Source organism: Alosa sapidissima, chromosome 21 (assembly GCF_018492685.1).
Source record: "Alosa sapidissima isolate fAloSap1 chromosome 21, fAloSap1.pri, whole genome shotgun sequence".
Taxonomy (NCBI): Eukaryota; Metazoa; Chordata; class Actinopteri; order Clupeiformes; family Clupeidae; genus Alosa; species Alosa sapidissima.
Window position 1 is genome coordinate 12,216,220 of NC_055977.1, and position 13,645 is coordinate 12,229,864.

The 13,645-nt window shown below is 42.4% G+C and overlaps 1 protein-coding gene across 1 annotated transcript; it reads left to right on the top strand.

Moving 5' to 3' along the window:
- The first annotated feature begins 1,066 nt into the window (after positions 1-1,066).
- rbm24a (RNA binding motif protein 24a) lies at positions 1,067-12,768 on the top strand. Its single transcript, XM_042075743.1, has 5 exons — positions 1,067-1,172; positions 1,321-1,498; positions 2,803-2,926; positions 3,249-3,303; positions 9,700-12,768. Exons 2-5 carry the CDS (start codon positions 1,331-1,333, stop codon positions 10,049-10,051), a joined length of 699 nt encoding a protein of 232 aa, XP_041931677.1. The 5' UTR covers positions 1,067-1,172; positions 1,321-1,330; the 3' UTR covers positions 10,052-12,768.
- The last annotated feature ends 877 nt before the right edge of the window (positions 12,769-13,645 follow it).

Consider the following 13,645-nt stretch of genomic DNA (forward strand, 5'->3'; position numbering starts at 1 on the left):
GTAATGAGCTTAATCAATAATTCACCAGATTGCGTATCATGTTCCTTTGGCTTAATTGCGAGAACACAAGGAGAATGGCAGCTATTGTGAACCATATAAAAAGGCAAAATACTGCTATGACGCAAACTTTTCCAAGTAGGCCTAAGATAAAACATATAAGAAAATGAGTGGGTTAAAAACAATAATCAATGATTAGGGAAGATAATTGATCGGTCTAAAGTTGATCCATTTGTTTAATTATTTAACTCAGGTGACATCTCTGGAAGGACTGCAATCAAACTACAATATTGTGTTAGGGATTCTAGACCTAGGCTATCCTAGAAATCAAACATTAACACCAAAATAAAGACCAAAACCCACAACAGGCCAAGCGGATTTGTCATGAAAACCAAATGTCTGCCGTCTTTCAGAATGATCTTAAAGCAAAAAGACAAAAGAAAAGAAACATCCTCAAACATATGTTGTATTATGTTCTGTAATACTATCTGGTGTAGCCTGCCTAGGTAGGTATAGCATACATCAGAGGCTTTGCGCTTGCACCTGTTTCAGACGCGGTCATCGGATTGCTGCTGGAGACAGGCGTTCCTGCGGCACTTTGCTCACGCTGCCTAACCACCTGTTGAAATATCCCAAGAGGCATCTAGATAACGGCTTTAGATCAGCAACACGCATTATAGCCTACTTTAAATCACCAGATGTGAATATAATGAACTCGACACTGATATGGCTTTGACAAAATTATACTATAGCCTGATGGACTAGCCTGCTGCAATTGAAGGATGTTCTCAATGGATTAAGGACTTTGTCTGTGGTTTATGTCGTTCCACGAAATGTTTATTTTCCGTTCCAATAAAACATATTTTGTTGAAAGGTGAAAGTTTTTTGAGAAAAAGTGTCAATAACCAATATTTTGACTGAGCCGATTGACAGCAAGCGCTTTCATGCGCTTGCTGTCTGAGCGCGTGTCGCGCGTTGGGCGGAGCCACCCGCCCTCGCCGGCAGAAGTGGGCGGACTTACATGATTCGCTTTTAGGAATGGATCACAAGCTCTTTTTGGTAGTCACGACAGTCCCGAAGAAGAGTTGAACCCACCTGATGATCTTTGAAGACAATCCGCTCCATATTTCATCCAAGTGACGATAAAACAATCTACCTCTACCTTGATATTTTTGGTATCGTGTCATTGTCTTCATCAACTTATTTTTAGGAGTTTGCGTTAATTCACATTCACGTTTGTTTTATCGATAGTGATAGCATAATCAGCTCAAAAACCTCTCTACAACTGATTTATTTCTAAATTGTTTTTTTTGCACTAATAAGACTCGAGAGGATGCACACTACGCAGAAGGACACGACTTATACCAAGATTTTTGTGGGAGGTTTGCCATATCACACCACTGACTCTAGCCTGAGGAAATATTTCGAGGTGTTCGGGGAAATTGAGGAGGCTGTTGTGATTACCGACAGACAGACTGGCAAGTCTAGAGGTTATGGATTTGTAAGTAAACATTTTTCATCCTTGCTTCCCTGTTCCGAAATAGCAGCTTTCTCCAGCCCCGCAGCTAACTTATTGCAACAGTTTAAAGGGCAGCATAATCACATGTCCCCCGTTAATGCTTCATACCCTTGTTTTGTGGTTGACTACGAGTTTTGTCAGACGCGTCGAGTCAAGTTACCTCATAAAATTATCAAGAATTGCAACACAAACCACAGACAACTTATCTGCTTTTCTCCAGTCAGTTTACCCTGTTGGCTTATCAAATGAAAGAGCTCTCCCCCTTAAGCCAAATCATTGTAAACAACGGGTTCCCTATTAGAGGCATTTCTTCTGAAGAATTCCGATTCCATCAGTATTAAAATTGGATTCCTTGTGCCATGATGACACAAGTTGGGTCACCATTTAGTGGAAACAGGACCACGTGGTGCTTTGGCAAGATCAGGAACCATACTTTTTAATGCCAATACATTTGTACTCTCAAACCAGTAGTGACTCAGGAAAAAAAGTCAAGGTGATGTTGTGTTAGCACAGCTGTCTAGAATGACCGCAGAGACTGACCGCGTTGAAAAGAAGCTTGTTGGTTAATAGGCAGCAATGGTTGTTGACAGACTCTGCTGTCGAAATAGCTTCCACTTCAGAGGTCTGTAAAGTCAGTTAACCCAGGAATAGGCATGAGTTGAACGATGGCTTCATTCGAGGCATCACCTCACAGTGGACTATAAACGTTTGTGTATAGACCTACATTTATCTGACAGTTTAGAAGACATTTTTATATCACTTGGCTTATATGTGACTATTGGTCACATCCATGGGTTGTAAACAGGGACAATAAACCACATCACAATGAAGTAAGCCACATGCTCTCTACTATTTCATAATGGTATTTTTGCTTTGTTTATCTTAAGCAGCACCTCAAACTTGCTAAACGTTTGGCAACAGTGTTGTCCTTATCAGGGTGAAAAGGCTAGATTATCAGGCTACTTGTGGTTACAACCTTATGGCAAATTATCCAAACTTCCTGTGTTCATTTGAATAACTGCAAAAAGAACTCAGAGTAAAGTTTATCCCTGGTCACTCACAGATGGAGTGTTTCTTTTTAAAGTTGTGTCAAGGGACTTTATGTTTTAGTCTGCATACCCAAACTATGACAAACAGGCACTTTCACTTTCTGGAAAATGTTAATTGATAGATTAGTTCTTTTGAGACAATTTTGCCTTTATTCGTCCTGCATGCCCTTGAAAGAAACACAAACATGCAAAACACCCTCTTACATGTTTTTCTGCTATGCCTCGTCCGTTGCCTAGGTGACGATGGCTGATCGCTCGGCTGCCGACCGAGCATGCAAGGATCCAAACCCCATCATTGATGGCAGGAAGGCCAACGTCAACTTGGCATACCTGGGGGCTAAGCCACGGGTGATGCAGCCAGGTAAGAGTGTGATGCAAGGACCAATGGTGGACCATGTTTTGATGGACTACCCCTAAATCACCACCATTTCATCTTCAGGAGGCTCTTTTGTTGTGTATATGGTTTACTTGTTGTGATTAATTAAATAAACACTTCACATGATTTTGGACATTGAAGGGTGAACTTTATGGCAATTGGGTTAATGGCTTTATATTTTATTTAGGAGAGCTTTTCTTTAGAGCCAACTAACCATGTACAGGTTTCTGGTTACTTGCACAAGCTGATGTCCTTGAGAACCAAGCAGACTAACTCAGGCTTGGGTTTGGGTTCTCTCTGTGCACAGGCTTCACCTTTGGCGTGCCCCAGATCCATCCTGCTTTCATCCAGAGGCCTTATGGGTAAGTGTGAGGATGTGTGTAGACTGAATGGGTTGTCTGACACATGAGTGGATGGATAGAACCAACGTAAAACCAATCTGATGGTCCTCACAGTTAAACAATTACACATGCAGACCTACATGTACATAAACATGTACTGTCCATAATGGATTCTCATAGTGTATCCTCATTCAGTCATACTACTTTAGTCTTTATTTTCAATGGTTGGTTACACTAAGCAGATGAATCAAACATGCTACTCATAACACATTTATGCCATCAATAATTGGAACGAGTGAGATATGAAGTGTGTGTGTGTGTAATGTTTGTTGTTCATGTATTTTATGTATTTCTAATGCTGGACCTTGCTGCCTGACCAAATGTTATCTATTTTTCTCTGGTCCGACAGGCTCGATATCGGTTAAGATTACTGGTGCTTTGAGGAATAGAATTGCACAGATCATTGTTACCTGTAGAGTCAAACACACACAAACAAGCTCAAATGGTGATTACAGATGCATGTATGTTGGAGTTTTTATTTTTGGTTTTGATTTGTTTTGTTTAGTTTCTAGAGCTGTGTGTGTGCCTTTTTTACCGTTATGAAGTGGTGTTGATAGCTAAACTGTGTGCTTTGGGAAAAAAAAAAGATATGGAGTTTTGGTGTTCTTTTTCACTGTTTGGATGAAGTTTTCACTTTGCCGAGTGGGCGCAAAGTGGGATTCCAGTTTGTGCTTTTGTGGCTGTAGCTTGTGTTACTTTCTCATTCTCTTTTCATTTAACAATACGTTTTATTTGTGTTTTTTTTTCTTTCTGATGTCTTGTTGGAGTGAGTAAAACCTTTTTTGTGTGACTTTGTTGAGTCTCCCCCTTCCCAACAAAACATTTCAACAACCATCCCCTTGCATGCGACCCCCTTGTGCTGTTTTATGTCAGAATCTCTCCGATGGAGGGACCTCTGTAATAACCCACTGAGTTGCTATATACGTGTCATGGCAATCTCCTTCCTCTGCCTGCCTTACTCCCTTTCCCTACCTCTCTCTCTCACTGTTTCTCTGTCAGTCATGTTGTCCACCATCCTGTCTTCCTTATCTTGTCATTTCAGCTACTGGATCTCAGACATAGGACCTAAAACAGCACAGCGACAGAATCATACTATATAGTATTTGTAGACCATGGTGCATTGAAGACTTTACATTAATGACAGCGTTACAGGGCATTTTAATAATGACCTTGACTTATCAAAACTCAACAGAAATATCTAAAGTGAAGGGAAGATGTCCAACTTGTGAAAAAGTTAAGGGACCCTAGACGTGGAATATAGAGGGGGGGTTGCACGTGTGTGTGTGCGTGCGTGTGTGGGTCTGTGTGCCGCACAGCGAGGTCTCTCTATCTCAACGCTGTGACACAAACAAATGTCTGGATGCCACAGCCCCTGAACAAGCTTTGTGTCACATGGCTCTGCCGCGTTAAGGAAAACAAGTTGGCCCATTGTGCGGCACAAAGGCGGCACTGCTGACACTGCAGTTGCATGAAGCCCACTCTCTCCTCTCTCTCCCTCTGTCTTTCCCTTCACTCTCCCTCCCTCCCTCCCTCCCTCTCTGGGGTTATGCCGGATGGCGGTGGGTGGAGGGGTGGGGGTTAGGCTCAGATATGTAGCGCTGAGATGCCCTTTAAAAACAGGTTGTATCCTACATGCGGCCTGGGGGCCTTGTCAAGGACCGCTCCTGCATTGACATCCAGGCTTGCTACCACGACATGCTGTGAGTCCAAAGACTAACATTAACACAGCCTGCCTGTGATTGCTCTGCTGTGTGTGGTTGCTGACCTCAGGTAAAACCTTTCAGGAGCTGACTCGGGTATACTATATGGCGGAGGTGACGATAGGTGACTCAGCTGAAAAGAAGAGTCTCTGACCCTTTCAGACCTGATGTTGTGCATCGGTCTGTTTCGGTCAAAAGCAACAACAGGTGTGGTCTCTTGTCTCTCTCTCCCCCGCATTGTCTGGTATTGTTCAGTCATCGTCTCTGTTTCTCTCCGGCTCTAAAATATTTTATTGGTAGTTTTCAGTGCAGCTAGAGCATGTGATGTATCACACAATGTGTAGATATCGGCTATAATGAAAGAAAATGAACGTTGTAAATCCAGATTAGATCAGAAGAAAACAGTTGTCTTTGCCATTGAGCTCACTGTTTGTCCTTTGATCTGTGGATACTAGGAGGCCGTTAAAAGCATGATGTCTAGCCGTGCAAACTTTCAAAATGTTACATCAGAGATGGAGACCGATGGATCAGACAAAGATAGAGTTAGACCCACGTAAACATGTATAAAAATAGTAAAAGAGAGCCTAAGTTGGTGAGTGTGTTTTTACATGTGGCATTCAGAGAAGTGTCCTGAATGGGACAAGGGACGGCACAGCCCGGACTTTAGGCTGCGGGAGATGACCGAAGGGACAGAAAATAGCCGGAGCCCAGTTGGTGCTGTCAGTCAAAGTCCCAGGGCCAGCTGTGCTATCCCAGAATCCCCCCTCTTGTAGCTAGGGTGAGGCAGCAGAAATGAGCTACTACCACCATAGAGTATGAGGATGTCTTTGGACCAAACCATAGCCTAGAAAGGATAAACATGCACCGTTATAATCTCTTTTTTAAATGGGGCCAAAATCTTGTACTTTAAGGGGTCATGCCGCAGGAAACCATTTTTTCTTGTTTGCTTAAGACGTCAATGTGACTAGGGGGCTTACAGGGCTTTTCAAATTTGATTTTTCCCTTCCCTGTCTGCCATAGAAAGGAAATGGTCAAATAGCACGGGTGAATTAGAAAAGAGTATTGTTTCTACATCACGCATGCTCTCATTTATTATGCTTTATCCCTTGTTAGTAACAAGGTAGGCAGACACTCTGAAAGCATACCACCTATGGGAGGCTCTGAAGCTAATAGACCCTTTCAACAATAAAAACAAAAACAATGCTTGAACATTCTATTTGGTTCCCAATCTACTTCCTCTGCATTAAGATAACATATGGAATGTTAAAACGGAAGCCTTGTGGGGCCAACTATGATGCTGATAATGGAACTGGATAATGGAAAGGGTCTATAGATGACCACCTAGTGTTAGCATTCCATCCGGTTGTTAAGTTGTGATGCAATAATGTGCTGATCATTCTTTTTCTGGGTCCAACTGTGCCTAGAGTGGCTTGTATTTTTTATAGACGGTAGCCTACAAGGAAATTGTCATTCTACTGTACTGCTCGCTTGCTGCCTCAACCTAATAAATTCTATTTTTCACAGAGGCCTGGACGTTACCCTTGATTATATCATCTGGCTGCACAGCTACACTAATTACTCTGTTAGAGTCAAACCATTTTTTTCCTACCCTCACTAAAATGGAGATGATGGTGACAAGGTTTACAGGTTGTGAAAATAGGCAGACTAGCTAGTAAACTTTTTTGGACCAAAGAGCTGTTGGGCCTGGAAACGACATGTGATGTTGGACTTAACCTAATGGACCCCCATTCATTTTGGTGTCACTTTGACATCAAATAACTTTACCTCTGATTAATTTTAAGCCTTTATATAACCACTTTTTATTTCCTGAGAAATACAACATTGTATGACTGGCTGCATAACCTTGTATCTCACTTTATGACCCAGTGATAAATGTTTTTCTAAACCTATGCTAAAAATGATGTCATGAACATGCGACTTTCTGTTGCTCAGGAGAGAAGTAATCGTATTGTTTGAATAAGACATTTGAAGACAATCTGGGGGAGAGCCCATGGGAAAGTTATAGAGTAAACAGTCAAGTGATGGTTTTTTTTTGGATTGGCACTTTTCAGAAAAAAATCATCAAATCAAAAGCTGCGCTTGAACTTGAAGCACTCTTAACGTTCTCAATTTTCTGGATGCGAACGAGCTAGCAGACAAGTTACTGTGTTTCAAATAATGCCCAACAGGAAACTGGTATAAAAAGGCTTCCCTTTTCTCCATTCAAGTCCTATGAAATGGCTCTGTCCATTTCTTTTACTGTCTATGGTCAGCAATCTAGAAATACACCTGGAAGATGCCTAAAGATGTTGGACAATCAAAGTGAGGCGAATTATGTGCGGAAAATGTTATATCAAAATGAGAGCATGCTAGAACAACATGAAAAAAATGAGCCAGGCCATTTTTCAGACTTTACAAACGCATCTCGGGGAATGTTATGCAATAATTCAAGAGGCATGTATGGCATGGCTCCATTTAAAGTATAAAAGTAGTTTAAATGGAAAACATGGATTGTATCTTTTTAAGTCAAATGAGGATGCTTACCAACTTGAGTGTCCTACTCAAGGCAATGTGCTTCATAAGTACCCATCATAGAGATGCCCTACATAGTTCTCCTTAGCTCACTCCTTAAGTATACCTGCACTATTACTGTTCTATATATTGTAAGGATACAGGATTCTTGGATAAGGATACAGGATTATTGGATAGTTATTGTAGTACGTTGAAGGGTTAGGCTCAATGTGCTCACTAAATGAGCACACTAGACTAAAATCTTACATGGAAAAGCAGTTCAGTTTGTTAGATATGCTCCATAAAACCTCTTGAATCACAAAGTAAGATAAAAGACCACAAAATATTTAAATTGTGTATTGCTAGGGAGGTAAATAGTCTTGCTTGAATTGTTTTGGTATTTTTGCTTGCTTACGGATGGTCATTCATACTTGTTCTTGGGGTTTTGTGTGGTGATGATGGAGACCTTTGTAATATGTTTGAGGATTTGTGTGTTGAAGTTGCTTGGACTGCATCTGTAGTGTGTGTTTGAGTGTGTGTGTGTGTTAGTGTGTGTCAGAGAATGCAAGTTCTGCGGTGTGTTTTTGTGCTGTGTTTTGTGTTCTGTGTTTTGTGGAGTTGGTTGGTGTGCTCTGATTGTATGCTTATACTTTGTGTCTTGGGTGCATTTTGTCTTTTTAAGTGTTCATCTTCTAATGACACTGAGTTAGTATGTGTCTGTGTGAATGTAAGTGTTGTCACTTTTACAATAAGACTAAGGATGTATTACTTGGGAAAGTATTGTATTCAGATAGAATTATATAGAAGTATTTTGATACATATATGCTTTCTTTATAATTGTATTTATACTCTTTGGGTATTGTTGTTTATGTGTTTTGGATTTGGAGTGGGTGTTTGTGGTGTGCTCCTGACTCGTGGCTTGTGCTGACATCGTGACCTCGGTTTGAAGTTTGTGTTTTACCTCGTCCGTTTTTTTTCCTTCTATCTTTTTTTAAAATGACCTAGCCTTAGCTTGTGAGCTTTTTAGTGTGTGTGTGTGTGTGTGTGTGTGAGTTTATGAGAGAAGGCGGTGATGTAATTGCCCATAGGGTTGCCATGATGGGTTGTTGCTCTCAAGCGATTTGTCAATCAAATTGTCTATTGTGAGTCATCAATTTCAGTAAATGAGCCGCACACCCTTGCCTCCTTCAGGGTCGATTCCAAACTTTCAAAAGAAGGACTGGTCCAACTCGCCAGGTTTCAAAAGAAGGACTGGTCCAACTCGCCAGGTTTCAAAAGAAGGACTGGTCCAACTCGCCAGGCTGCAGAGACAGACCAGAAAGAGTGTAGGCTAGAAAATGAGAGCAGTGAAACACAGAATGTGCTCATTGTTCTTGCTCGCTTATTTAATCAAAACAGCCCTGTGTGTGTGTGTGTGTGTGTGTGTGTGTGTGTGTAACCCAGCTCATTGTCCAACCGCAGAGGGGAAACAGCCAGCAGAGGCTTTTTTGAAAACCGTCCAGCTGTCAAAGTGGCAGGGACACTTTCACAAAGCACCCCTCATTTCTCTCTCTCGCTCTCTCTCTCTCTCTCTCTCCCCTTCTTTCTCTCCCTTCTCTCTCTCCCTATCTGAGCCAAGTGCAGTGACATCAACACCCAATCAATGGTCATGTGCCCCCCCCACCCCCCCACACCAATTTGTTTTGAATCCTCACACCTCCAGGTTGGACAGTTGTGGATGCATATAGGTGCCATGTTGTTTTTTCCACTTCTCTCCTCACATGGCTATATTGATTTATTGAGAGTTCCTTTTTCAAAAACTGACTTTTTTTAAGCCAACCCACAGTGACCGATGACCATACTGTTCAGTGCCTCTCTGAGGTCATCAGTGACCCCTGTTCTGGCAACCCTATTAACTAAACTGTAAAAGACTCCAAAGGGGTCTGTCCTAGTTGGTGAATTGTGTATTTGTAGATGTTTCTGTGTGTGTGTGTGTGTGTGTGTGTGTGTGTGTTCACTGGGCTGGGTGGGGGTTGCTTGGTGTTGGCAGTGTGTTTTCGCTCTGTGGCAGTATGGTATGGTGTTTGTGTGTGTGTGTGTGTTTGTGTCATGATGTCACTGCTCCTGATGTCACTGACATCAGCCCTGTTGTGTGTGTGTCTCGCAGGATCCCGGCGCACTACGTGTACCCACAGGCCTTCATGCAGCCCAGCGTGGTGATCCCTCACGTGCAGCCCAGCGCTGCCTCGGCCGCGTCCGCCTCCTCGCCCTACATCGACTACACGGGCGCCGCCTACGCCCAGTACAGCGCCGCCGCCAGTGCCGCCGCGGCCGCTGCCGCCTATGAGCAGTACCCCTACGCCGCCTCTCCGGCCGCCACCGGCTACGTCGCCACCGCCGGATACGGATACGCAGTGCAGCAGCCCCTGGCGACCGCCACGCCCGGGTCGGCCGCTGCCGCCGCTGCCGCCTTCGGCCAGTACCAACCACAGCAGCTGCAGGCTGACCGCATGCAATAACAGCCAACCGGCAGTCAGACACCAGGGGGGTGGGGAGGTGCTGCCCACCCCCACCCCAGCTGCTCGCTGCTGATTGGCCATGGACGAGGAAGAGAAAGCAAGGGAGTGGACGCTGGTTGGATGAATGTGCTGTCAGCAGGAGAAAGGGTGGGGATTCGGCAGGTGGACTGGTGAGGTGGGAACTCCGTAGCTTTCCAACTTGCTGTGTTTTTTTCCCAAAACCAAAAAAAACGACAAACAAGTGAACAAAGGAAGAAAAAAAGAACAAAACAAAGATAAAATTGAGACAAAAAAATCACAAGGAAGAGTATGGAAGGAGAGTTAGCTTTTTACCATTATCATTATTGTTATTATTATTATTATTATTATTACAATTTTTGTTGTTTGACATACGGTATAATTATTAAAGTAGAGTATTTATTGCTTAAAGAAGAGCAAAGACTAATCACTGTGGTATACTGTAGCTGTTGATGAGGCCTTAGGCCCCTTAGCTGTCATTAACGTAGGGGGCAGGTTTTAAGTCCGAGGTCATTTCGTGAAGTGACTTCTGCGGCATTGTGGTTCAGAAGCCCGCTAACTCCTTATTTATTATCCTTTGAAAGGGCTCCTTTGTGTTCTGTCTACTTAAGTGCATTGAAGTATATTATTATCATTATTATTATTACTATTACTATTATTTTCTGATTTATCAGGGAAAAACGGAGCATCTTACAGTGATTAGAGACCTCTGCCGATCAGGGAATTGTAGGAATAACTGTGGAGAAATGGAGAGAGCGAGAGAGAGAGAGAGAGAGAGAGAGAGAGAAAGCATTAGGAACACAGTTGTAGCTCATGTCACATGTTCAAAACTACCTTTCATCTTTCAAATGCTGAATGTCCCTTTTTTCTCTGACTTTCATTTTGACCTCTTGACCTATGCAAAACAAATACACACATACACACTCACACACATTCATAAATGCACTCCACAGAGAGATTAACAAAACAACATGCAACTGTAGGAAATGCTGATTCACTGAAGGTTCTTAGTTAGCTCCATGAAATCAGTGTTGAGCAATGAGAACGTGTGAATGAGAAGAATGATTTATCACATAACACACACACACACACACACACACAGACAGAATATGGACATGGAGGACAGGTAGCATGGTGGTGCAGTCCCTCTCTCGCACCGGGGGTTAGTGTGTGTGTGTGTGTGTGTGTCTATCTGTGTGTGTGTGTCTGTGTGTGCTGGGCAACAGCTGCAGGGGACAGGCAGTGACACACAGGCCGACTGCTCTGGAAAGAACGCATCACTTGTGCTCGTTTGTTGAGCTGTCACATTTTAATCCCTCTCTGCGCCCCACACCCCCACCACCCTCGTCAGCACTTCCAGACCCACAGCGGGATTGGAGGACTCCTCACCCCCCTCCCAGCCCCTGGCCAAGCTCACCCCACCCCCGACCACCTCCCAACGTCCCATCCAGCGGCCGAACCTCCTCTGTGTGGGACTTCAGTGTGCTGTAGGGACAGACAAAGAGAGAAAGCGAGAGAAAGCGAGAGAGAGAGAGACTGAGAGAGAGACCACATGAGGTGCACAATAGGTGTGACGGCCCGGTAACCTCTCCTTGTCCTAGACACGTGTACCAACCATTGGCCCATCCTGTCCAATTCACACCTCCGTCGACTGTGGAGCACCCCAAAAACATCCACCACCAACATCACCTCTGTGGTTTCCTCATCCAGCAGAAGAGCTAGCCACCAGCATCAGTCCTCCGTAAGCGAGGATGGATTTTTTGACAAGCAGAAAGACAACAAAGCAAAACAAAGAACAGCTACATTCTCAGAAGAACTAACACCATATTTTTGTATTACAAAGCAGCACTCTAGTTTTAAAGGATTCACCTGCAAATGTAAAAGGGTACCCCCTGTGCCTTACTTTCATAATGCTATTTAAGAGAGCAGAGATTGACTATTTAAGATATTTATTCAGAGAGGTGACTGTGTTGCGCCTGAAAGATGAAGGCTTTGTGGCGGTACTGTATCACTATCATGTGTTCATCTCATGGCATATAAGTTATTCAGTAGATTTAGTTGTATTATTATTATTATTATTATTATTATTATCATTATTACTTTTATTATTACTATTATTATGATTAACATACTGAACCAAAATATTGATGTAGAATTTATTTAAGATGGAATTCTGTATGTGCACTGTACAATTCTAGTTTTTGTGCATTTTGCATTTTAGAACATGACATTATGACATTAAATATTGGCTAGTTTAATGCCGTTTGTACGAAACTTTATTTAAAATGCTGGTCCTGTTACAGGGCAGATAGTCCCTTTTTTGCCTTTTTCGTTTTCTAGAACTGTTGAAATGACATCCAAGGAGAAACAGCCCAAAGTGCTGCTCAACATACATTAGAATGTATAGTCGTTGTCAAGATTGAATAGCTGTTGCTTCTGTTGCTTTTAATACTCCTCAGACGGGCTATTTTACATATGTTGGGAATTTTTATACTTGAATTATTTCTTACAAGGGAAAATATGAAAATAAATGACAAAAAAAAAAAACTTTTTAAGAAAGCTTTTCATTGTCACTGGATTGGAGGCATGTAAGTGTTATCTACTATTTAAAATGCAAAGGTCCTGTTTGTATTCAAACTTTATTTAAGAGTTTCAACACTATTTACTCTATACATGGAAATAAATGATTCTCAAATCGGCTTGACTGTGCTCATTTGAGGTGTTCTTAGTGTTCCACAGATGTTTTCATTAGAATTTTTTTCTGGTATGACTGCTGCTTATTCTGTTAATTCCAGTTATATTTGTGTTATTGAAATTAAGACCTGGATGTAAAGTACCCTTGTTTTAGAAGGGAGGTGAGTGTAGTAGGGTTTGTTCCTGATAACATTTCAGCTTTCTGCTGAGTAAAACCATAGACAATCAATTTCCTGGAGAATTGATCTCAGTTGATCAGGCGCTCAGGGCTTTGTGATTAATTCTAAATTCTAAGATATCTGCAGTCACCTACACCATGCTCTAGAGTGTTGTAACAGTGTTTTTCCAGGATCCTTGTATATTGGCTCATTGGCTTATGGTAGCCATCAAAGGTTTTTACTTAAGGTTTCCTGAAGATTCTCTTTGCAAACTTAAATGCTGCGAGCAAGGCAAATAATCCTAAAAACCTTACACTTAAGCTCTTACAAGAGCAGACATTTATGATTAAGGTATAGGCTGTGTGCCATCTCCTTTATCTGTGACTAACAAGCACCCCATCACTGGATCCCTCCAACTCAAGTCAAGGTGTAGCCAGATACACCTTCCTGTAACTGGAGGCCTCTTTGCCAGATAGAGGCTGATAGGTGGATCACACTGAAAAGGAGGGTCTGCTGCACACCAAACCCAAAATAGGTGAGCATGGCTGTACCCAATGCATTCTTTGTGAAAGAAAAATAAAGTAATGCGGCATCTTTGATGATCCCTGTAGGACTGAAACGGAAACGTTTTCAAACGCTTCCAGAACTTCACCATCACCATTTTGCCTCTTAAGTCTGCCCTGACTGTTGGTTATGAAAATAGCATCACCAAGGTTTCGCAAAC